The sequence below is a fragment of the Aedes albopictus genome, chromosome 3, assembly GCF_035046485.1.
Source record: "Aedes albopictus strain Foshan chromosome 3, AalbF5, whole genome shotgun sequence".
NCBI classification, from domain to species: domain Eukaryota; kingdom Metazoa; phylum Arthropoda; class Insecta; order Diptera; family Culicidae; genus Aedes; species Aedes albopictus.
Window position 1 is genome coordinate 140,328,509 of NC_085138.1, and position 23,458 is coordinate 140,351,966.

The window sequence follows — 23,458 nt, forward strand, 5'->3', positions numbered from 1 at the left end:
TCCGGAAAGAGCTCCTGGAAGAATCCCAGAAAGCATTCCCTAAGATTAACAAAAAATGGAGTAATGCCATGAGAAACTACTGAAGGTATTCCAGACAAAAGAAAGTCCTGGATGAATTTCATAAGCAACTCTAGGAGGAATTACAAAAGACAGTCCTGGTGGAATCCAAATTGGAATGCCCACACGCGACAATTGATTTTTCTATAAACCATTAGTTAAACCAAACGTCGGGTGTGGTGCCTTGGACAGTGGATCTGGTATTTTATCTAGAGCTCTATGCCTGACGTATGTCCAACGCACAGTTTGGGACCTTTAATTTGTTACCTCTAATCATTTACGTGAGGAAATTTCTCAAACCTCCTCCCATAAACCCTCACGTAATTAGTGGACAACCCCCAAGGTCCTTTCGGACTGCGTAACTACATAGCTTAGGACTGCTAATTTGCAACCGCACACAAAATTCTCTCTGTATTGAACGCTGGCTGGTTCATCCAGTGTTTAATTTTGGGAGAATCAAACCGAAGAGCTTGCACAGTTATTTACGCAAAAGTGTCCATTGAGACACACCACGTTTCACTGGCACAGAATTCATGTTTGTATTTCATGCGTATTCTTGCTTATGCTTATGCTGGTCGTATTAGTATTGCTTTCTCAAGGGCCTTTCGGATTGGAGTTCAACATTTTGCAGTTATGTACATGATTTATTGCCTTTGTATTTCCGTTTGTGTAATACTCAAATATCTGCCTAACTGACGGTTATGTAAACATTTCATAAACTGATGGTACTGGTAGTTTACTTAATTTGTGTGTCTGCTTGCTGTGTTTGCGTTTTTTATATTTGTCGCTGAAATACCTACTCACCTACTACTTTTGTGTGAGAGTAACTCGTTTCACATACTGTGTTGCATAAGTCTTGCAATTTTCACAAACTGTTACTTTTAATGGCTTCTACTAGTATTGTATGGGTTTTGGTATTTTGTCTATGGTTATCTGTGGCAATTACTCCAATTTATTGGTATTTTTATTTTGGTTTAATTTTGACTAGACTTCCATTTGTTTCTTGTATAAATTACCAAACTCGTGGGCTGACACGTCTTATACTTGTCTACGCTTACGTAAATATGGCAACGTTTTCACTTATGGCTACATCATTCCTACGCGAGTACTTCGATTTCATTTATCAGTATTTTTTGTGGGCTACCTTTAGTAAAATTAAGAAAAATGGCATTGGTGAAAACGAAAATGGAAGCGTCAGATAAAACATCTCTGCAAAATCCTATTTTTATTGGTTGGTAGACTTTTTGATATTTTTATTCCTAATTATTCAACAAACTACTAAGTAATGGCCGAAATGAATGACTAGAATGGAATTTGGTACTTATTTTCATCGCGTTTTGTGTAGGGCTGTTCTACATTGTGCGAGTTGACTAGAGTTGTTCAGTGTGACCGGAATCGTCCCAATGCAGCATACACTTCGGTGCGTTTTTCATCAATCGCTGCATGCATTGCTGGACTGTACGGATCAAACTGCAATATCCGTTTCTTCCTCCGGTAGATCCCTTCCTTGCGCATTAATGCACATGCTAGAAGCTCCTAGAATATAACATTTGTGTAATAATTTAGAACTATTGTTTGACAGGCATCCACCGTACATCGTTGATTGGAAAGTTGAGAAACTTGAGAATATTCCTCAGTGTTCCCTCGACGTTCTCCACCAGATCATCGTAGAAGACTAGTTTCACTTCGCCGGTGAAATTTTTCGCCCAGGACAGATTGGTCTGTTCCCAGGCCCATAGCTTATTCTTAACAAATTGCGTCCAATCTGAAACCGAGAACCGAGAGATGTTTTACCACCAGAACTATATGTTTCGATTCCTACAAAACCGAGTTACTTACACCGTCCTTTAGTTCGTCGGTATCGGTCGGGCGAGGCAAATCCTACGTGGCCACCACTTTGGCGGTTAAACTCAGCTAGTATGGCTTTTTCGGGATCTCGGACGAGCAGAATGGCTTTGCCGTACGGGGCCCATGCCTGTGGACCCCACTCGTGCGTTTTCACTACCAGGACCTACGAAAAGACAGAATTTGGAACACAAAATTGAGTGATTCAGTTTGATTTCTAGGGCTATTTTCTGTGTTATTATAAGATAAATTTCCCGACACAGTTCATAGAGAAAGATCGGGAAAAAATTAACAAGATAATTCCTGGAGAATTCGGCAATACTTATAGAAAAAATCCTCATCTATGCCATTTGCCATTTTCATAAAATCCTAATATAACCCAATAGTACACTTTTGAGGTCACTTTTGGGGTCTCCAGTTAGCCTAGTGGTTATGGCTTTGAATTGCCAATCCAGAGACGGCGGGTTCGATTCCCGTTCCGGTCGGGAAAATTTTCTCGACTCCCTGGGCATAGTGTATTATTGTGCTTGCCTCACAATATACTAATTCATGCAGAGGCAGGCAAAGAAAGCCCTCCAATTAATAACTGTGGAAGTGCTCAAAGAACACTAAGTTGGAGAGAGGCAGGCCAAGTTCCAGAAGAAGAAGAAGAAGAGAGTACACTTTTGACCAAATTTTTAAAACCAATTCAGTATACTAAATTGATACAATTCGAATTTCTAAAAGAAATGTGATTCATCTTCAAATTTATATAAAAGCATCATTGGAATATTTTCTGAAAACAAAATAATAAAAGATCATAAAAACGGAAGCGAATGAGATCCCGGGAGTTTGTTGTTTGGCACTGAAAGTGAGCATTCGGGCGGCTAGATTAGGAAGATTCATTTAATGATATGTATGAATAAAAATGAGTATTTACTCAAGGCTAACCTTACTTGAGCAAAATAAACTGTTTGAGCATTTACTCAAATCCGTATAAATAAAGTTGTAATTTACTCAGAGTAAGTTCGAATTTCGAACATAGCATTTGCTTCGTCTAAACTGGTGTTTATGTTTTGGGTTTCGGGTCATATCCCTACTAGAATATTATATTAAGTTCAGATCATATTGTGTTATGATGTAATAATAGCTTTCTATAACTTGTTATGTTATGAACAAGATGCAAGATGATTTAAAAAACTAATAATATTGTAACAAAAAGAACACTGCTCTGCTCAAAATAACGACCTATTTTGTTATATGCATATCAAAATTTTAACATAGTGTGATATGAATTTTAGCCTTAAGATTACTAGTTTTTATCAAAATTTGATACATTTTTGTAGCATTATTTTCTAAATGTCGAAGACTCGAAACTAAGTTATATTATAACACAATGAGTTATCAAACAACATATAGAACATAATGTGATATAATTGAGTTATACTATTTTGAAAACACCAAAAATGTTGAACATGATTATATCACAATGAGTTATGAATATCATGATTTGTTATATTTTTGTTAAAATTTTTCAGTCGGGGAAAATCAGTAAATTTAGGATGAAATGGGCAATTTTTTTTTATTTTCGTACAAATTGGGCTGATGGGTCTCAGATTTCCATAAAAAAAAATCCACAGGCTGGGCTCATGAATACATGAACAAAAAAAAATGAGAAAAATGCAGGGTCGCCTATTTTCCGGGAAGACTCATGTGGAAATTCTTTGTTTTCCCCTGACACTACTTATTTGAAAAATCATAAGTCAAGAACGAAGCATCATAGAAACAAATTTTTTTTTAGGAAATGAAAGCAAATTTTCTCAGAAATCCAAAAAAATATCAACTGTAAAAAATTTTCTACAAAATTTTCCACAGCTGAGAAAATTCGTAAAGAAAAGCCGGAAAAACAATGCCCTAACTCGTGGAAAATTTTCAATAAATTATTTTTGAGGAGGTTATTTCATAAGCTTTAATCGCTGAAATTCCTGGAATGCACGTTTATTTTTCGTTTTTGAGTTATGGCCAAGTTTGTTTAAAAATGTTCAAATGTGTCATATAAGCCTTTCCTTTGAAAAATTATAACTCAGGAACGAAGCATCGTAGAAACATAGTTTTTTAATGAAAATGAAAGCAAATTTTCTCAGGAATCAAAACAAAAATATGAAGTGGAAAAAAATTTCCACAAAACTTTCCACCGTTGAGAAAATTCAAAAATAAAAGCCGGAAAAACTATTCCCGAACTCGCAGAAAATTTTCAAAAAAATATGTTTGAGAAGGTGCCCATATAGCCGAGGCGGTAAACGCACGGGTATTCAGCATGACCGTGCTGAGGGTGACGGGTTCAATTCCCGGTCGGTCCAGGATCTTTTCGTAAAGGAAATTTCCTTGACTTCCTTGGGCATAGAGTATCTTCGTGCCTGCCACACGATATACACATGCAAAATGGTCATTGGCAGAGGAAGCTCTCAGTTAATAACTGTGGAAGTGCTCATAGAACACTAAGCTGAGAAGCAGGTTTTGTCCCAGTGAGGACGTTACGCCAAGAAGACGAGAGAGAGGATGTTTGAGAAGGTAATTTCATAAGCTTTGATCGCTGAAATGTTTTTTTTCTTGAGTTATGGTCAATTTTGTGAATAAGAATAATAACCATGTACGGATATATTATATGGTAATTTTTCACATAATTGGCCATAACTCAAGATCGAAAAACAAATGCATTCCAAAAATTTTAGCCATCAAAGCTTATAAAACATATTTTTTTTTGAAAATTTCCCGCGAGTTCGGGCATAGTTTTTTCCGGCTTTTCTTTATGAATTTCCTCAACGCACAGTGGGAAAAAATAGGTATAAAACGCGAATAAATTCAATATCTCTGCTCGGAGTGGATGGATTTGAATGAAATTTTGACACAAACTGCAAAAAACTCTACAGTTTCAGAAAAGGAGGGTGTCATTCGCCGCACGATGCTGGAAATCAGTGTTTTGAGCTCGTTTTACCCCGCGCTCTCTTTTTCAGAAAATCCTCATCTATTCCCGACTGGCGTGCAAAATAAATGACTTATTTAACTCGTATTTGTGTAGAAACTTCCATAGTATCGGAAATTTGACATAAGATTGCTCCTTCTCTTGTCGATTGCATTCCACTCCGGGCGGAGATGCATGTGAAATTTTAAAGAAATAGGGGATATCGGGGTTATTTGAAGATATTTCAATTTTTAAGGCCGTACGGTGAGCCAAACCAGCTCCATTCGATACTACAGAAGTTTTAACACAAACACGAATCAAATAAATCATTTAATTTGCACTCCAGGATTTTTCCAAAAAGGTGAAAAAGAGAGAGAGAGTGGAGTAAAACGGGTCCGATACACTGATTTCCAGCATCGTGCGGCGAATAACCCCCTCCTTATCTGAAACTGTAGAGTTTTTTTGCAGTTTGTGTCAAAATTTCATTCAAATCCATCCACTCCGAGCAGAGATATTGAATTTATTCGCGTTTTATACCTATTTTTTCCCATTGTGCAACGGTGGAAATTTTGTGGAAAACTTTTTCCTCTTCATATATTTTTTATCCCTGAGAAAATTTGCTTTCATAAAAAAAAACTTTGTTTCTACGATGCTTCGTTCTTGAGTTATGATTTGAGCATTTTTCAACAAAATTGGTCATCACTCAAAAACGAAAAAAGTGCATTCCAAAAATTTCAGCGATTAAAGCTTATGGAATAACCTTCTCAAAAATATTTTTTTTTGATATTTTTTACGAGTTCGGGCTTTGTTTTCCGGATTTTCTTTACGAATTTTCTCAACTGTGGAAAATTTTGTGGAAAATTTTTTCTATTTCATATTTTTTTGGATTTCTGAGAATACATTTTCTAAAACAACTTTGTTTATATGATGCTTCGTTCTGAATTATGATTTTTCAAAGTAAGTCAGGGGATAACAAAGATTTTCCACCTGAGTTTTCCGGGAAAATAGGCGACTCTGAATTTTTCTCATTTTTTTGTTCATATATCCATGAGCCCTGCCTGCTACACCATTGGTCTGGTCAAAAAAATTTTTCATTCAAATGGTCATAACTTTTTTATATGTCAATCAAAAACGCTGAAATTTTGAGAAATCATGAATCATATATTGAAGCTGCATTGGTAAAATTTTGAGCGAGATCGAAGGAGTTTTCTGAAAATTATAGAACTTATAGTAAAACTTGAAATTACCTAAGGCTTTCATATGCAGCTACTATAGAGGTTTTATATTCACTACAAAAAAAAAAATAGAAAAATGTGCTTATGTGGCTGACGAGTTTAAAAATTTACCATATTTTGCACATATAATCTGCCAAACGTTTTCCACCAATAAAAGTGCAGTAACTGAACGAAAAATACATAGGACCTACTCTTCATATGTAGTTCAGTAGGTCCTGCACAGTAAAACCGCTCAGCACTAAAATGTGTAAGCCCTACTCATAAGTGCATAATTTCCAGACCACACATAAATGTGTTACAGTTACACATTTTCAAAAACAGCTCGTACACTCATCTAGATGCGAAAAGTTGATATTTTTTTTGTTTTCCAAGGTCACTAGTAAACCTAGCTAGATTGCTGTACAAAAATTTTTACGAATTTAACGATTTTGCGGACACAGGAGCTGATTTTGTGAATGTGCAAGGGTTACACATTTTTGGTGTAGTCTGGAAATTATGCACTTTTGTGCTGAGCGGCGTTAGCGTGTGTATAAAAATATTACATTGAGAGAGTTTTAAAACGTTGAAAACACTTGGCACTTTTATTGATCAAAATATGATAAATTTCCAAATAACAATCTGAACATATACAGATTTTTCATATTTTTTGTAGTGGATATAAAAACTCAAACAAAGCTGCATATGAAAGCCTTAGGTATAAGCTGTATCAGAAAAAAAATGAAAAAGTTTCATCAAGTACATACTGAGATATAATGTTATAAAAATGTGTTCAAAAATCTTGTAAGTTTTACTAAAAACTCTATAACATTCAGAAAACATATTCGATCTCGCTCAAAATTTTACCAATGGAGCTTTAATATATGGTTCATGATTGATCAAAATTTCAGCATATTTGATTGATGTATAAAAAAGTTATGATCATTTGAATTAAAAATTATTTTGACCAAAAAATTGCTGTACGGACAATTGTTTGATACACTGCACAGTGGGAAAATCGACCCAAAAAACGGATCTTTTAACGCCGCTGGTTTCGGTTAGTGAAGTTGACCATTTCTGACGTAAAAAAATACGAGGAATCGATTGGTGCTGAATTCATTCACCGCACGGTATGGGAAGTGGTCCATTTTGCCCCATTTTGCTCATTATTCATACAAGAAGAGAATCTAAATGTACTTTCAAACAACAAACACGACTGTGGATCGTTGAAAATAGCTGCAGGTGTAATAAGTGATTCAAAGCAATCATAAAAGTACATGAAAGATCCTTTCAAATGCTTATTTTGCCCCATATGCCCCAACAACTGTAGGAAATTCACACTTTTACCTAATTATGTATGGATTTTTAATGTTATTGATTTGAAGTTGATTTTTTTAGGATAAACGAAAAAACGCTAAATCTATTATCACCAGAACCATCTACGGGAGTTGCCCAATTTACCCTATTTTGCTTAATTTACACAGAAAAAGGAGATTTAAAACGTATTTATAAGAAACAGAAACTGATAAGGAACGTTGAAATTAGTTTTTTTTTGTGCAATTGGCAGCTAACAGTAATCATACTCGTATATAAAAGATCTTTTCCCCATTTTACCCTAAATGCCCCAAAAACTGCTGGATGATAACGTTTTATGAATTGTTTTGTAACATCATCCTACATCATTGTTGCAACATGAAGTCATTTTTGATACATACAAATACGGTTCATCGATTAGTTTTAGAATCATTCACGGGAGGGTACAAACAGCTGTCCATTTTACCCCAATTTGCCCTGCTTTTTTGTCGTCTCATGTATAAATTGATTTCTCGTGTTTGCTTATGTCCGAATTAATCGACTTCTGGTACTAAAACCAATGTAATCAAAAGGGCAGTTAAAATATATTACTTTTTTCTAATTCTTGGTTTTGGTGGGGAATTGAGGGCATAGTAAGCATTAATCTTAATCTTAATATGTGTCAAATATACTCAAAACTGATTAAATGTAGTATCTTTAATATACAAATATTGGTACTTTAAGACGGCCTATTTAATCAGTTTTGTTCATATTTGACACATTTTATAAAATTCTTATTATACCCTTTATTCCCCATAGAAAGCTGAAATTACAGAAAATGTCATATATCCCTTTCGGGACGAACCAGCACAATCGTGCTGTTTTTCGGCATTGGTTTTACACATTTTTTCAATTGTTTTTTCCTCAAAATATGTGATGTAAATATTTTTTATGATCGAGTTATTACTCTAACTTGTATTTCTGAGCCTCAGCTTCGGTTGGAATTGTTTATGTAAAAGGCCACAATAAGTTAAACAAAAAGTAAACAATCACCCTAGAAGTTGAAAAAGTTTTATCTGTCGTATTTTTATAAATATTTGTTTAATCCAGGTATGCAGAGATAACAATCGATAGAAAACGAGTAGTTCTACAAAACAACGAAGAAAAAGTGGTGCTTTGTTGAAAAGTACAAGATTTCTGGGTGGTCAAAGTGGGACCAGCACAATTGTGTTGTTCCGTCCCCAAGGCGGTCCAAGTTCCATCGGAAATTGCCTATTCTTAGGCGTTTTATGGTATAGAAGATTTATCTTAATTATTAAATCACTACAAAGTGATAGTTTGTAAAAACTTAGACGTATATGTAATTTCATTTCAAGGAAAACGGTACGAGTACGAGTTTTTAAAGAACTTTGAATACTTGGGTGAATAATATTACTCCATATTATCGAAATCATGAATTAGATTGGAACAGGGATTTGCTGTTCTTACCATCTTCTTCTTATTCACTTCTATGATTTGAATACCCTGTCAAGCTGATCATGTGTTCTCATATTTGAAATTCTACGTCTAAATTTCTTCAAACTAACACTTTGCAGTGATTTAATAATTACAATAAATCTTCTGTACCATAAAACGCCTAAAAGAATGCAATTTTTAACATTTACTTAGAGAACATCGACCGGCTTGAAGACGGACCAGCACAATTGTGCTGGTCCTAATTTGACCCCAAAAAGTACATATGTGGATAAAGTAGCCGAAGTAAAGAAAGTTTTATTCTAGAGGACGTTTAGTTTATAAGAGAAAATTTGAGATAATCATTCTTTTATGGTCCGTCACGAAAGGGATATATGACTGTATTTTCGATAACATCGATTTGAGCACCAATGAAAATAAGGGAAATTAATTCAATAATATATTTTTTTTATTAGTTTATAATTCATTATATAAAAAGCAGGGAAAATTGGGGTAAAATGGACAGCTGTTTGTAACATTCCGAGAATGATTCTAGTATTAGTCGATACACCGCTTTCGCATATATCAAAAAAGATCTCATTCATGTTTTGCAACCAGTTACATTGCAAAACCATACAAAATATGTTATTATTCAGTAGGTTTTGGGGCATGTAGGGTAAAATAGGGAAAAGATCTTTCATATACGCGCATGATTACTGTTTTCTGTCAATTGCACTCAAAAATAATGATAACGTTCCTTAGCAGTATCTGTTTCTATATACATGTTAAATCTCATTTTTCAATGAAAATAGGGCAAATTGGACAACTCCCGAAGATGATTCTGGTGGTAATAGATTTAGCACTTTTTGTTTATGCCAAAAAAAAAATCAACTGCAAATCAGTAACATTAAAAATCCAATCATAATTAGATGAAAGTGTGAATTTGCAGCAGTTGTTGGGGCATATGGGGCAAAATAAGCATTTGAAAGGATCTTTCATGTATTTTTATGATAGCTATGAATCACTAATTACACCTACAGCTATTTTCATCGATGTACGGCCGTGCTTGTTGTTTGAAAGTACATTTTGATTCTCTTCTTGTATGAAAAATGGGCAAAATGGACCACTTCCCGTGCCGTGCGGTGAATGAATTAAGCACCAATCGATTTCTCGTAATTTTTTACGTCAGAAATGGTCAACTTCACTTACCGAAACCAGCGGCGTTAAAAGACCCGTTTTTTGGGTCGATTTTTCCCACTGTGCACTGTATATAGAAATGCTTCAGGACCTACCGGGAATCGAACCCGCGCATTTTCCGCATTAACTATATGGCCCCTAGTCACTGACTTTTTCCCAATTTCTATGAAACCTCAATATCCCCAAAATCAAGCAAATAATTGCTATAATTTATGCAATGCAGGTTTGAGTGTACTTAATGTCAATGGGTTTAGTTGAATTATGGTCCTGGGCATCGTAAACAATGTGGAATGAGTTGTAACCTTGGTTAAGACGCAGGTCTATCAAATAAAATTGTCAGTTGATTTTTGTCAAACATGCTTGACCTTGAACCACATCCTATTGCTAATAGTGGTGTAAATTTGCAAATGAACTCTCAAACTTACCGAAGAATTGGCCACATTTTCCGCTGGAAACCCACTTTTGAGCAGGCCATAATCTTTGTACACGCTTCCAGTCAGGATACCTACAACGAATGGATCAGTATTAATCAAAAAAGAATCCCTTACATTATTCAACCCAATAAACCTCACCCGTGGACTGCTGCAGCAGGTACCGCAGCCACGTGTTTCCGCTCCCGGGAAATGACACCAGCGCCGTCAGTTCCCGACCTTTGCTGGAAGACTTCTGGTGCCCTTCGTTTACTATCCTATCACTAGTTGCTATCTTATTGGTATCAAATTTGTTGCTGTTACTATTAGGCCATTGCGAAGACGAATGGAAGTCGGCCGCCGAGGCCGTGGCGGACCGTTTCGGTCCGCGTCTGCTGACGACATCGTTGTGTCGTTGTTGCGATGGTTGCGATTGCTGCTGCTGTTTTCCGGCGTCCCGGAGTGCTTCATCCTTCCGAAAACCGGGGATCTGTTGGAACTTTTTCACGAAATGACCGGGGAAGGTTTGCAGCAGCTTGTAGGCCTTCGGTGACGGTGGGGGACTGTCCATGTAGCGCAGCTCGGTGCACCATTGCAGGGGTGGTTTCTTCCCCAGCAGCCCCAGGTCCCGGTTTCGCAGGGTTTCGAACTCGCCGTAGCCCCGGGCATGGTTACGCTTCTGCTGCGGACTCTGTAGACTGACGAAAGACAGAAACAGAATACCGCCGATGTACACCAGGATGGTACCGGCCAACCCAAAGAGTCGCCAACCGCGCAGTGCCATGGCAGGGCATTTTACAGGCGCTGGGGCTGTAATCGAAAGGGGAGAGAAAATTGAAAATTTAATTTTTGATCCGACAGATGATTCGCCCCCGCAAACTGATATTTCCATTTCTCCGAAGTGGCTTACATAAAATATTAAAAGTGCGCTCTATCTTCGATTTTTTATGGCGCTCGATTGAGTTCAAATGTAATGGCGTTTCTCGACCAGATGCCTTCGCGACACGGGAAAATTTCATCAAATCGATTTTACAGTAATAGCATGTGATAGTGCAATCGGAATTGTAGGTATGTAATTACTTAGATTTGATAGAAAGTATGGAGAATCTCACTTTATTTTTGACACACTTATAGGGGATGGCCGAAATGTTTGAGATAGGCAACTTTTTTTTCTCTCACAAAAATGTTCAACATGCTGCAACTTTTCATAGAGTGCATCGAAAATTTTGACGTTGATTTGATGTGCGTAATTGGTACAAATTTGAACTTGATTGGTTAATCTTTCGCGAAGTTAGAACTGTTCTGGTAAAACACTATTTTTAGGCAACTTATTTTTGAACTGTCATATTTCGGAAACCAGGGAACAGAATTGAATACAATTTTTAACGTTTATCAACAATATATTGATTCGTAATGTGACGGTATAAAATGTTATATTCTCTCACGATGAATACCGGTTTGACATTTTCACCCATATAGAGGAAAAAAAGTCAATTTTACAATATCATACCAAAATTACTAAATGTGTTATTCTTTCAATCCAAATAGGCTCTAATATATCTTATCAGAGATATCTTGAGAACAGAAGCAGAAAATCTTTGAATATCAACACTAAAATTTAATGACATTGATGTAAAAAATCTACATTTTTTCGAGAAGATGCAAAAAGTGTCAATCCATGATAACTTTTTTCTACGTTCAAAAAGTACCTATGTTTAAATGGCATGAGAAGCATCAATGTATTGTTGATAAACGTTCAGAAGTTTATTAAATTCGGTTCGCTGGTTTCCGAGATATGACAGTTCAAATATAAGTTGTCTAAAAAATAGTGTTTTACGACAACGATTCTAGCTTCGCGAAAGATTAACCAACCGAGCTCAAAATTGTATCAATCATGCACATATAGTAGGTGAACAAACAGTCAAAATTTGAGAATTTTTGATGCACTTTATGAAAAGTTACAGCGTTTTGAACTTTTGTGTGAGAGAAAAAAAGTTGCCTATCCCAAACATTTTGGCCACCCCCTGTATTTATGAATTCATTACAAGCTTTCCGACGTTTTACAAGATTTACGCTATTGAAACAGCTTTTTGCTACTTTAATTTTATAATTGAAAGAATGATTGGAGAAATCTATAAAGGAATCCTAGCAGAAAACCGAGGCAATCTTGAAAATAATTCGGAAAAAATCCCGAAAATCCATAGATGAATCCCGGGAAGAATTCCTAACGGAATTTCATTAATAATTCCTGGAGGAATCCCAGGAGAAATCTTGGAAGGAATCCTGAGAAGAGAATCCATAAAGGGATCCAAGAAGAGTTTCTAAAAACATTTTTTTTTTCAGAAATTATTAAAAGAATCTCAGGAGTATTCCCTGCCCAACCATCTGGAGAAATAACTTAAGAGATCCCTGAAAGAATGCCTGGAGGAATCCTTGAATGAATCGCGGGAGGAATACCTGAAAAAAAAAAAATGCTGGAAGTACTTCTGTGAATCCTTGAAGAATCTCTGAACCTCGAGAGGCATTTCTAAAGGAAACATGGGATTTCATTTGGGAGATTTTAGCAAATTTTAGAACAATTATTTCATTATTATGTTAATAAAACACTGAAGGAGTTTTATTTTTGAGAATTGAGAATTGAAAATTTTACGAATTGTATCATATTTTTCAAAATTCAGTTTGATTTAAGTTAAGACAGATGGGTATCAAAGAATCCGGTAAGAAACATTCAAAATAAATACCTGTGTACAACAAAGATCCAATATGGCTAAGGAAACTAGGTTTTTAAAATTTCAGACTCCCAAACATTACCAAGAATCATTATTCTCTTTCTACCATGGTAAAGATTGTTTCCGAAAAAAGTTCAAAATGTCCAGGATGTTCCCTCCAGCATATTCTGTCTATTCATTTAGGTTCTTCTAACAAATCTCCACAATTTTAGTTGAGAATATCCTGAAGAAATTTGGAAAATGTTTAGAATTATTGAAAATATGGTTTAATGATTACACCAAACAAAGAAACAATCTGTACAAAAAGCTAGTTTTAAAGATTTTTCAGCGTTTCAATTCAGCTTGTGACAAATAGAATTTGGATTGTACGACAATTCCCCGAAAACCAGTTCCCCGAATGAAGTTTCCCCGAAAGTTATTTCCCCGAAAAACGATTCCCCGAACGAACCGTTTCCCCGAATGTACCGTTTCCCCGAATGTACCGTTTCCCCGAATGTACCGTTTCCCCGAAATATTTATAATACTATTTTTAGTACTGGTTTCTAATCATATTCTTGATTAATTCCATTGTCTGAACTAGTAATTAAAACGAAGTAGCGGAAAGTTAGCCTGAGTACAAAGTGTGCCGATGTGTAGTGTTTAAAAAGATATCAATATCATGGAAACTTTCACATCTCATTGATATTGTGAGGAAATTTACCATGAATTCTTCGAGATATAATGTTCTTCATGATGCTTCAAAGAGGTATGATTTTTTTAATATGGGTCGTTCTTTTCTGTTGTACTGATTGAAAATTAAATGGCACTCAATTAAGAACACGCTCATCATAATTTTCCCTGCTTTCATTCATAGGCTGTTCTTTCTATTTATTTTTGAATTTTCAATCGATGAAAACGCCCTTTAAGGTGAAACGGGACGCCGTGTTATTTTTCCTATCTTGCCTCTCTTTCTAACAATTTGCCTCGCGATTTTGAAGATGGTAATCTCGAGTTCTCTTGCACTGAAGATGATGAAAAACAATCAGCATGTGCAGTGCAAGTGAGCAAACACAATGATAGGTTTTTGTTGCAAAATATGAAGTAGAATCTGAGATTGCCATCTTAGTAGCAACAGAGCAATGGCGGATATTTACCCGACCGTCCCGTCCGCCCTTAAACGCATAATACCTTTAAAACGAGTCATCGTGATTTTGGTAGTAATCTACTAAAGTTCATTGTCATTGTGAAACACATGATCCAGATGACTTCAACTTTAAGTCTTAAAGTATTCTTGCTAGCGAAGGAAATGTATGAGCACAATTTTATGTGTATTAACAGGCTTTAAAACAAAAGTCAATGTGATTCAATTTGTTTGACAAACAGATTTGAAGCTAAGCACTCTTCAGATTTTTTTTGTAAATTAATGGATCAATCATGACCGAAGTAGTATTTGGAATTGACATTTCTACAGAACATACTAGTAGTAAGACCGCCGGCAATATTTTGAAAGAACAGTATATGATGAAAGAAGGGAGAATCTTTGATGCAGATTTCTACTATAACGCCTATAGATACCTACTAGAACAGTCGGTCACAAAAAAATAATAATAAATATAGCAGCAGTTAAATTACTGATGATTGATTGAGCAGTTCAACTTGAAAGAACAGCCTATGTTTGAAAGAAGGAAAATTTTATTAAACGAAAGGTTATCAATCTAGCCATAAAGACGCTGCTGTATCTTTAGGCAGAAGTATGTCAGGCCGAAGTACGTTAGGCTGCAATCATTAGGCCGAAAGTATCATTACACCGGACGAGCATCATTACGATTGAGTTGAAGGCCAGAGAAAAACCCAGTTTGATCATATATAACCCAATACTCAAAAGAATAGCCGACTTCTCAAAGAAGGGTAATCTGTCATGGGACAGTCAGTGGTTTGATAAATTACTACCGTCAATAAGCTATGCAATATCACAACTATAAACAACTGCGTGTTATAAAAAGAGGCGAAATTTTCAGATGGAATGTTGGCAGAGTGATCATTTCCCAAGTAGCATTGTTTAGTCAAATACACTAGAAGAGGTTCTAATAAAACCAAAATCATAGATAGAAAGATTTATGGCGGTTTTCAAATCCTCTACAAGACTAATTGCCTATCAACATGTTACTTGGGTTGATCATCAGTTCTTCAGTAACAGTATAACTTCAACATCAAGAAATAATCTATGTGAGAAAAGGGAAGAGCTTAAAAGATTATTGTAAAATCATGGAAGTATGCCCCAGTATCTATAGAATTCCCTAGATTCAAGGAATGTAAAACACTCAAGGGACTCAAACATCTTCTAGGCCTTCGAAAACAAATTTTAACATCGTTTATGAAGACAATTAAAAAGGCTGACCCACTCTACCCTATGAACTTCAGCTTCGCATCCCATTCGGCTTAACGTACTTCGGTCTGACGTACTTTGGCTAAGCGTACTTCGTCCTAAGGACCGGATGAACCTAGTTGAGTATTGGGTCAATGTTAAATGGCATATGCAATAATCTTTTCGGGGAAACGGTACATTCGGGGAAACATTTTTCGGGGAAATGGTACATTCGGGGAAAAAACTTTCGGGGAAACTTCATTCGGGGAACTGGTTTTCGGGGAAATGTCGTACAATCTAGAATTTGTTTGGAGAAAAATCTGGAAAATATTCAATATTGTTGGCCGTTATGTACACATTACATCCCACTCAACAGCGACTTTAAAAAATCTTATTTCCGATAGAAAAATCCTCACAAAAATAGTATTTTCTAAAAAAAAACTTTTTGGTCGAACTTTTAGGCTCTGTTTTAAGAATCTTCAAAGGTTATAAAATTCCGATAATTTTATAAACTTCGACTCTCGCTGCAGCTGTCAGGCAAAGTGCCACTGGATGTTGCATGCTAGTCCGTTGTTGTCTAGTGATGTGCTTCCTTCAAAATGCGAATATCTCACTAATCAAATAAAAAAGTGTCCGTGTTTTATTTTTATTATCGGAATATTGGTTTGGAGGAGTATTATGAAAGGGGGTTTCTCAAAAATGTGTTTTTGCCATTTTGAAATCGCGATAAAAAGCAGTATTTTTTAACCTTTATCATGAGTATTCTGGAGAAAAGTATAATTTGAGCAATAAAAAATATGTTAAAAGTTTCCCTATTGACATGGGACAACTATGCGGCATACCACCGCATCGCTGTACTTCTACGCTGTAGTAAGTATTGGGACTCCTGGAACACCCCTGAAACTTTCTGGAACGCCCCTGAAACCCCATGAAAACCCCTGGAACCCCCATGAGACCCTCTGAAACCAGTCACAGTGGTCCACGAACCAGATTTACAAGGAAAGATGCATTTAACACCTTCAAATGAGTTTTTAGGCAAATATGGTCTTCTTTTCGGCAAATAAGGCCCTCTTTAAAATGTGCATGAAAATTAGGGTGGTCCATATTTTCGAAGAAATTGGTAATCAAACTTTTTTATTTGCAAGAATAACTGTATGCATTCTTCGGAAAAGTTGTAGATCTATCAATTTTGAGCAAGTTTCCTGAAGACACGTCGTTTCGTGTACTGAGATGGTCGTTATCTCCTTTGGTTCAAAAGTTACAGGCGTTTATCCTAAAAAAAATCATAGTTTTTTAAAAAGGTCTTATGATGGGTTGGGGCAAACATAAAAGATATCTTTTGCCCGTAATCAAAAGAAAAAATGTTGTTATAAAACATATCAAAAAATTAGAGGGGTGTTATTTTTGTAACTCATGTGAAAAATACTTGAAAAGTGCCTGTTTTTTCCTAGAAAATCATCATTATCTTTTGAACGGAATGACGTAGCAACATTCTCAGCTCACGAAAATGCGCGTTTTTGGAAGCTCTAAAAGTGGTTCTTAGGCGACTTTGACGAGAAATTTGAAACAAAAAAGATAAAGCAATAAAGCGATTTGTTCTAGCGTCACCCTATAAAAACTATGGGAAAATGTTCCAAATTTGGTCAAAACAGTTTAAACGCTTTATCTTTTTTGTTTGCTACGTCATTCCGTTCAAAAGACATTAATGATTTTGTAGAAAAAAATAGGCATTTTTCAAGTATTTTTCATTTGAGTTACAAAAATAACACCCTCTTATTTTTTGATGTTTTATAACAACATTTCTTCTTTTGAATGCGGGCAAAAGATATTTTTAAAGTTTGCCCCAACCCGTCATAACATCGTTTTAAAAAACTATGATTTTTTAAGAAAAATGCCTGTAACTTTTGAACCAAAAGAGATAACGACCATCTCAGCGCACAAAACGACGCGTCTTCAAATGCTCTACAAGTGTTTCTTGGGAAACTTTGATGAAAAATCGAAACTGAAAAAGTTAACGCCAGAAAACCAGTTTTTCTTGAGCCACCCTAAGCTTATTCAGAAAAATACCTCTAGATCGGACAATTTTAAAGCTACATAAAAAGTGTCTTCAGCAAACTTGCTCAAAATTAATAGATTTCCAACTATCCCGAAGAATATATATAGTTATTCTCGCAAATAAAAAAAAAATGATTCCCAATTTCTTTGAAAATATGGACCACTCTTGGTCGTTACTTGACCATTGGTGGAAACTGGCGGAACCTTCGGCTGAAGGTGGCCTCGATGAGTGGCCTTGATGGATGGCCGATGAAATCGTCTCAATCGGCTGATTGAGACGGACACACTGCTACGTTTGCAGTTTGGCGGAAGAATCTCGAACCTTTCGAAATATTGTATCCTTGCCAAACTTCAGGCCGATTGCTCTAATGGTTTGAGAGCGTAAGGTTACTGAAGTGGCTCAGATAAAATATTGTCGAAGAGGTGAAGTGAAACTTCTGAGATGAAAATTCAAAACCTAAGAGCTAATTACTTGCATTAGAAGTCCTGGCTTTCTTAGAGGATTGAAATCCACCTTGGTAGAGGAGTCACTTCCCGAGGATGAGTTCTTTCACAGTGAAACGCACTATTTCGACTGACAAAAGATCATGTATTTCGTTGGTTCAAGTAGTGCTTATATACTAATTCTAAACCTAAAGGAATGACATATCGACACCTTATCATGCTTTCTTTCTGAATCACGTGATCAGCCTACGACTGCGTGGTGCAGTAGGGTCCTAACCTTATCAGTTGTTAGGTTGCGTATTCTCTTTTGGTTCGTTTATACAGGGCGACAGTCTACTGTGATGATTCATTGATTAAACTTGATAAGCTATTAGTGCATGGAAAGAGGCAGATAATTACGTCTATTTAATGTGTCGAAATCTATGATTTATTTAGAAATGCTAACTCTTCACAATGGTTGCGAACAACTCTAATTTTCATGTATATTGAAAAGAGGGCCTTATTTTTAGGAACAACTTTGTAGAAGACCATATTAATCTAGAAAATCATTTGAAGGCGTTAAATGCATCTTTCCTCGTAAATCTATTTCGTGGACCATTTTGCAGTGTTGGCAATACCCACACAGAGAAACATACGTCATACTCTACTCTCTTTCTATCGATCACCATTTTAATGGTTGTTTCAAATATTTGGTAGTAGGTTGATTGGCCAAACACAACATGATTAGCATTGGTCGGTTTCGGGGTGTTACGTATGTTTCTCTGTCACACACACTTGCTTCTATCGCAGTTTAGAAATGTGCTATAAAAACGGTGTTTATTTGTTTTACTTATTTGATCTAAAAGTTTGCCAAATATAATTAAGATCGCACACGTATAGCAAAGTGGCGAAAGAGATTGCAGACGACTCACCACAGCATGAGTGTAATTCATACTCACATCTCCCACGACTTTGGTATGCGTGTGCTACTCCCACTTTATTCGGCAACATTTTAACAACTTGAATGTCCTTCATACAACGTTTTTTGATAGCATGCAACTGAGTATAACTCTTGCAAGTGAGTATTCACGTAACAGCCTAAAACCCTCTGTAATACCCCTGAAACTCTCTGGAAGCCCCTTGAAAACTACTGAAACGCTCCCCTAAAACCCCCTGAAACTGCTGGAACACCCCTGCAATCCCCTAAATTCCCATGGAAAGCTCTTTGAAACGCCCCTAAAACTTTTTAAAGACAAGGTTTTTAGGATACATATCTCATATTTTCTAGAGCACCGTTTTAAAAAACCGTGCAACGGATATGGCTCAAAATACATCATCATGGTTCAGTCATTGTCAACATCGGGATGCTCTCTCTCTTCTCTTCTTGGCGTAACGTCCTCATTGGGACAAAGCCTGCTTCTCAGCTTAGTGTTTTATGAGCACTTCCACAGTTATTAACTGAGAGCTTCCTCTGCCAATGACCATTTTGCATGCGTATATCGTGTGGCAGGCACGAAGATACTCTATGCCCAAGGAAGTCAAGGAAATTTCCTTTACGAAAAGATCCTGGACCGACCGGGAATCGAACCCGTCACCCTCAGCATGGTCATGCTGAATACCCGTGCGTTTACCGCCTCGGCTATATGGGCCCATCGGGATGCATTTTCTGCCAAATGCGTTAACGGTGCTATAGAAAATATGAGCTATGTACTCCAAATACCTTGTCTTTAAAAACTCCGGAAACGCTCCTGAATCTCACTTCCTGGAGAGCCTCCTGAAGCTCTATGGAACATCTCTGGAACCTAGTGTGGGATCCTTTGGAATACCTTTGGGACTCCCTGAAACATCATGTAAGGCCCCTGGAACCCCCTGGAACACATTGAAACTCACTGGACCACCCTGCGACATCCTTGAAACCTCATGGAACGTCCCTAAAATCCGCTGATGCCCTCTGGAACTCTCAGCAACCGGAACACCCTGAAACACCCCTGAAATCGCCCTTAAGCTACTCAACCTCGTGAAACCCATGGAACGCCTCTAAAACCTCGTGAAACCCCATGGAACACCCCTAAAACCGCCTTAAACGCACATGAAGCCTCTGAAACGCACATGAAGCCTGGAACACCCCAATCACGCCTAAGAAACACTCTGGAACTTCCTTGAAACACCATCCCGGGGTTCCTTTAAAACCCCCTGAAACCTCACTGAAACCCCATGGAACGTCCATGAAATCCTATGTCACGCTTATGAAACTCTCTGGAATAACTTTCGATATCTTTTAAAGAAACGCTCATTAAATCTATTGGAATACATCTGGAACGCCCCTGGGACCCTTTGAAACCTGGAACCCTTTGAAACTTCCATGAGATCTCCTGATATCCCGCTGAAATCCCTTGCGTCCCCCTTGAAATGCCCCTGAGATCTCCTGGTATCCCCTTGAAACTCCCTGAAACGCCGCTTAGACCCCCAGAAATGCCCCTGAGACGAATTTGAGACCCCCTTGAACGCCTGTGAGACCTCATGGTACCGTCTGAAACCTCCTGGGACCCCCTTGAATTGCCCACTGAAATCACTTGGTACCCTCCTGAAGCCACTTTGAAACGCCCCTGAGACCCTCTAGAAGTTCTCTGGAACTCCTGAGACCATTTGAAGCGTTCCTACGCCCCCTGGAGCTTCCCTGAGATATCTATGACAAAAAAAAAATCCTCTAAAAATGTCAGTGGCTGGAATGCATATGATTTCTATAATAGCATCCCGGGTAGAGGTGAATGGCAAACCAAAAACAAAAGAATAACAAATTTTATTGTCATAACTTATTTTGTCATTCATGAGTTCTTCATGAAGAGCTTAAAACAACATGTGAATAGCAAAATATGATATTATATCATAATATGCCATTCGCTTGTCATTTTAAAATTTGGAAGAATAACAACTGAATGTTTTATTTTGCTATTTTTTTTTTTTTTTATAACAACTGAATTTTTTTTTTTTGAGGAGTGACCAGGTGGAGCTGCAGGACAGCTAATAGCAAAGCCTGGACCCTTTCCCAACTTTCCCCCTACTAGGACCAATACTCACGATGGACTAGACGATGTCGTCAACTTGAGCAAAGTGTGTAGTAATTAGCATTGAGTCGTAGTAGTTTTTAAAAATACTGTTTTTAACTTTTCCCATCGCACTAATATTTTGATCGAATGGAAGCTCCACAGATGATTTGATAATTGAACAATATTTCAAGAATCGAAAATCTCCGAGGTCACTGGACAACATTCAGAGAGAAAAAAAACTGTCTATGTTAACGCCTTCAGTGTATTATTTTTTAAGAAATATACAAAGAGCAAAAAAATGTGTCCGTAGGTAGTTTTTAAAGATTTGATATTTCTGAAAATTATTCAAAGACAGCTACCAGAGCTAGCGTTTTTAGCCGATATGGGCAACTAGTTTTTCTGACAGCTTCCCCAAACAATAATCAGATAATATCCTCAGTTATTTTGTAATACATTCTGAAAACTATTTCAAGCTGATTACCAATAGTGTCAATAACCGATGTTAGTAATTGATAGCACCAGCATCATCTCGAAATAACTCTCATATTATTGTTAGATAACACTTTTTGAGCTTCCATTCGATGTAAAGAAATTAGTCAAACCCTATATGTCAAAATATAGTCTATAATGTATCAAATTGTGTTCCTAATTTCGCTAGTCGTCTTCTGCATATCTGTGATCATCTCAGTCTAAATATTATATCCACCGTAACCCTTTACATTGTCAACCGTCCTAAGTCCGAAAGAAACATGTAACTAAATTCCTGCTTTTTTTGGTCAGTGAAATAATACCGTCTAAGACATAAAACAAAAAAGTTCAGTCAACTGATTTTTGTCAAAAATAAAAATGATAATGATTATTTTTCAACTTTTATATATTCATCTCTGCAAAACCTATAAAAATAAGAAATACATATATAAACTCCTAAAATCAACAGTTTTATCTTTATCTAATCAGTCCGTAATTTTCTAATTGTAATGAAACTAATCTGTAAGGCTGTAAGTCAACTTATCCTAGCGTCCCCTGTCCTTTGTACTAACGAATTCAAGTAATGAATGATGAGTGTAACGCAGAGACCTCCCCTACCCACTCTTGCGTTACGTTAAATTTAACAATTATTGTTAAATTTGAGAAAATTCAAAGAATGCAAAGATTAGGTCTATGCAAGCTGAATTATAATTTGTTTTTGACTTGTGATAAATGCACAACGGATACTCCTTTGGTTCCCATTAGCACTTACGGCGATTCCTTCACTTGCGCTCAACTCGAAACTAGATATATCTAGCTCAAAGTCCAAGCGGTGGTGAATGAACTGGCGCTAAAGTGCTAATGGGTTAAGCCCTCCCATCGCGTCAAGATCGAATATCCAGGGGGAGGGGACTACTAAATGTTTTATTTTGCTATCATAACAAATTTTGCAATTGGTGAGATATTGTTGACCTTTTGCGAGTTTGATGAACTCGCAGTTTTGGCACTTATCAAGAACAACTCCTCCTCTCCTCTTCTTGGCGTAACGTCCTCACTGGGACAAAGCCTGCTTCTCAGCTTAGTGTTCTATGAGCACTTCCACAGTTATTAACTGAGAGCTTCCTCTGCCAATGACCATTTTGCATGTGTATATCGTGTGGCAGGCACGAAGATACTCTATGCCCAAGGAAGTCAAGGAAATTTCCTTTACGAAAAGATCCTGGACCGACCGGGAATCGAACCCGTCACCCTCAGCATGGTCATGCTGAATACCCGTGCGTTTACCGCCTCGGCTATATGGGCCCTTATCAAGAACAACATAATGACTAAATTTGAATTTTGGTTATTCTAATGGTAAATTTTGATATTTGTTTGCAATTACTTTCCATACAAAAAACTTATGTTTTCATTTGGTTATTGGAATAAACAACTTAATATACCCTTCTTTTGGATGACTAGGGAATAACTAATTTTGATATTGTTCTATTTTCAATAACTCAATAATGGTATATTTTGCAATTCTCAATCTTAATTTTTTTGTTCTTGGTTTGCCATTGTAATGTCAAAATTTGACATTCTTTAGTTATATTATCGAACAATGTCAGTTATTATTTTTGCCCTTTTGTCACTTATTTCAAACAAATCAATGACAAATTTTACCATTCAGTAATTCTTTTTGAATGGTGAAACTTGCAATTGTTTTGTAATTCTTTTCTGCCCGGGATTACAATGTTTCTCTCTATGAGCGGCAACAAAGACTTCTAAAAAAATTATGTCTTACAAGCGAGACATACCAGCTGGTAAATTGATCTACTAAAATTTTTGTTCATTCGACTTTTTGTCCCATTCGACCTTTTGTCTTATTCGACCTTTTGTCCCATTCGACCTTTAATCCCATTCGACCTTTTGTCCATTCGACCTTTTGTCCCTTCGACCTTTTGTCCATTCGACGTTTTTGTCCTTTGACCTTTTGTCCTTCGACCTTCT

The 23,458-nt window shown here is 36.7% G+C and overlaps 1 protein-coding gene across 2 annotated transcripts in view; it reads right to left on the reverse strand.

Annotated features, from left to right (window-relative positions):
- Positions 1 to 688: 688 nt before the first annotated feature.
- Positions 689 to 23,458, reverse strand: part of LOC109432419 (WSCD family member AAEL009094) — a 130,093-nt gene continuing 107,323 nt past the window's right edge. For both annotated transcript variants that reach the window (XM_062861105.1, XM_062861103.1), the window contains 5 exons: positions 10,569 to 11,216; positions 10,422 to 10,501; positions 1,897 to 2,068; positions 1,653 to 1,822; positions 689 to 1,593 (listed from right to left, as the gene is read on the reverse strand). In XM_062861105.1, coding sequence (XP_062717089.1) covers positions 1,438 to 1,593; positions 1,653 to 1,822; positions 1,897 to 2,068; positions 10,422 to 10,501; positions 10,569 to 11,190 — 1,200 coding nt within the window. In that variant the 5' untranslated portion in view covers positions 11,191 to 11,216 and the 3' untranslated portion in view covers positions 689 to 1,437. The remainder of the gene's footprint in view (positions 1,594 to 1,652; positions 1,823 to 1,896; positions 2,069 to 10,421; positions 10,502 to 10,568; positions 11,217 to 23,458) is intronic.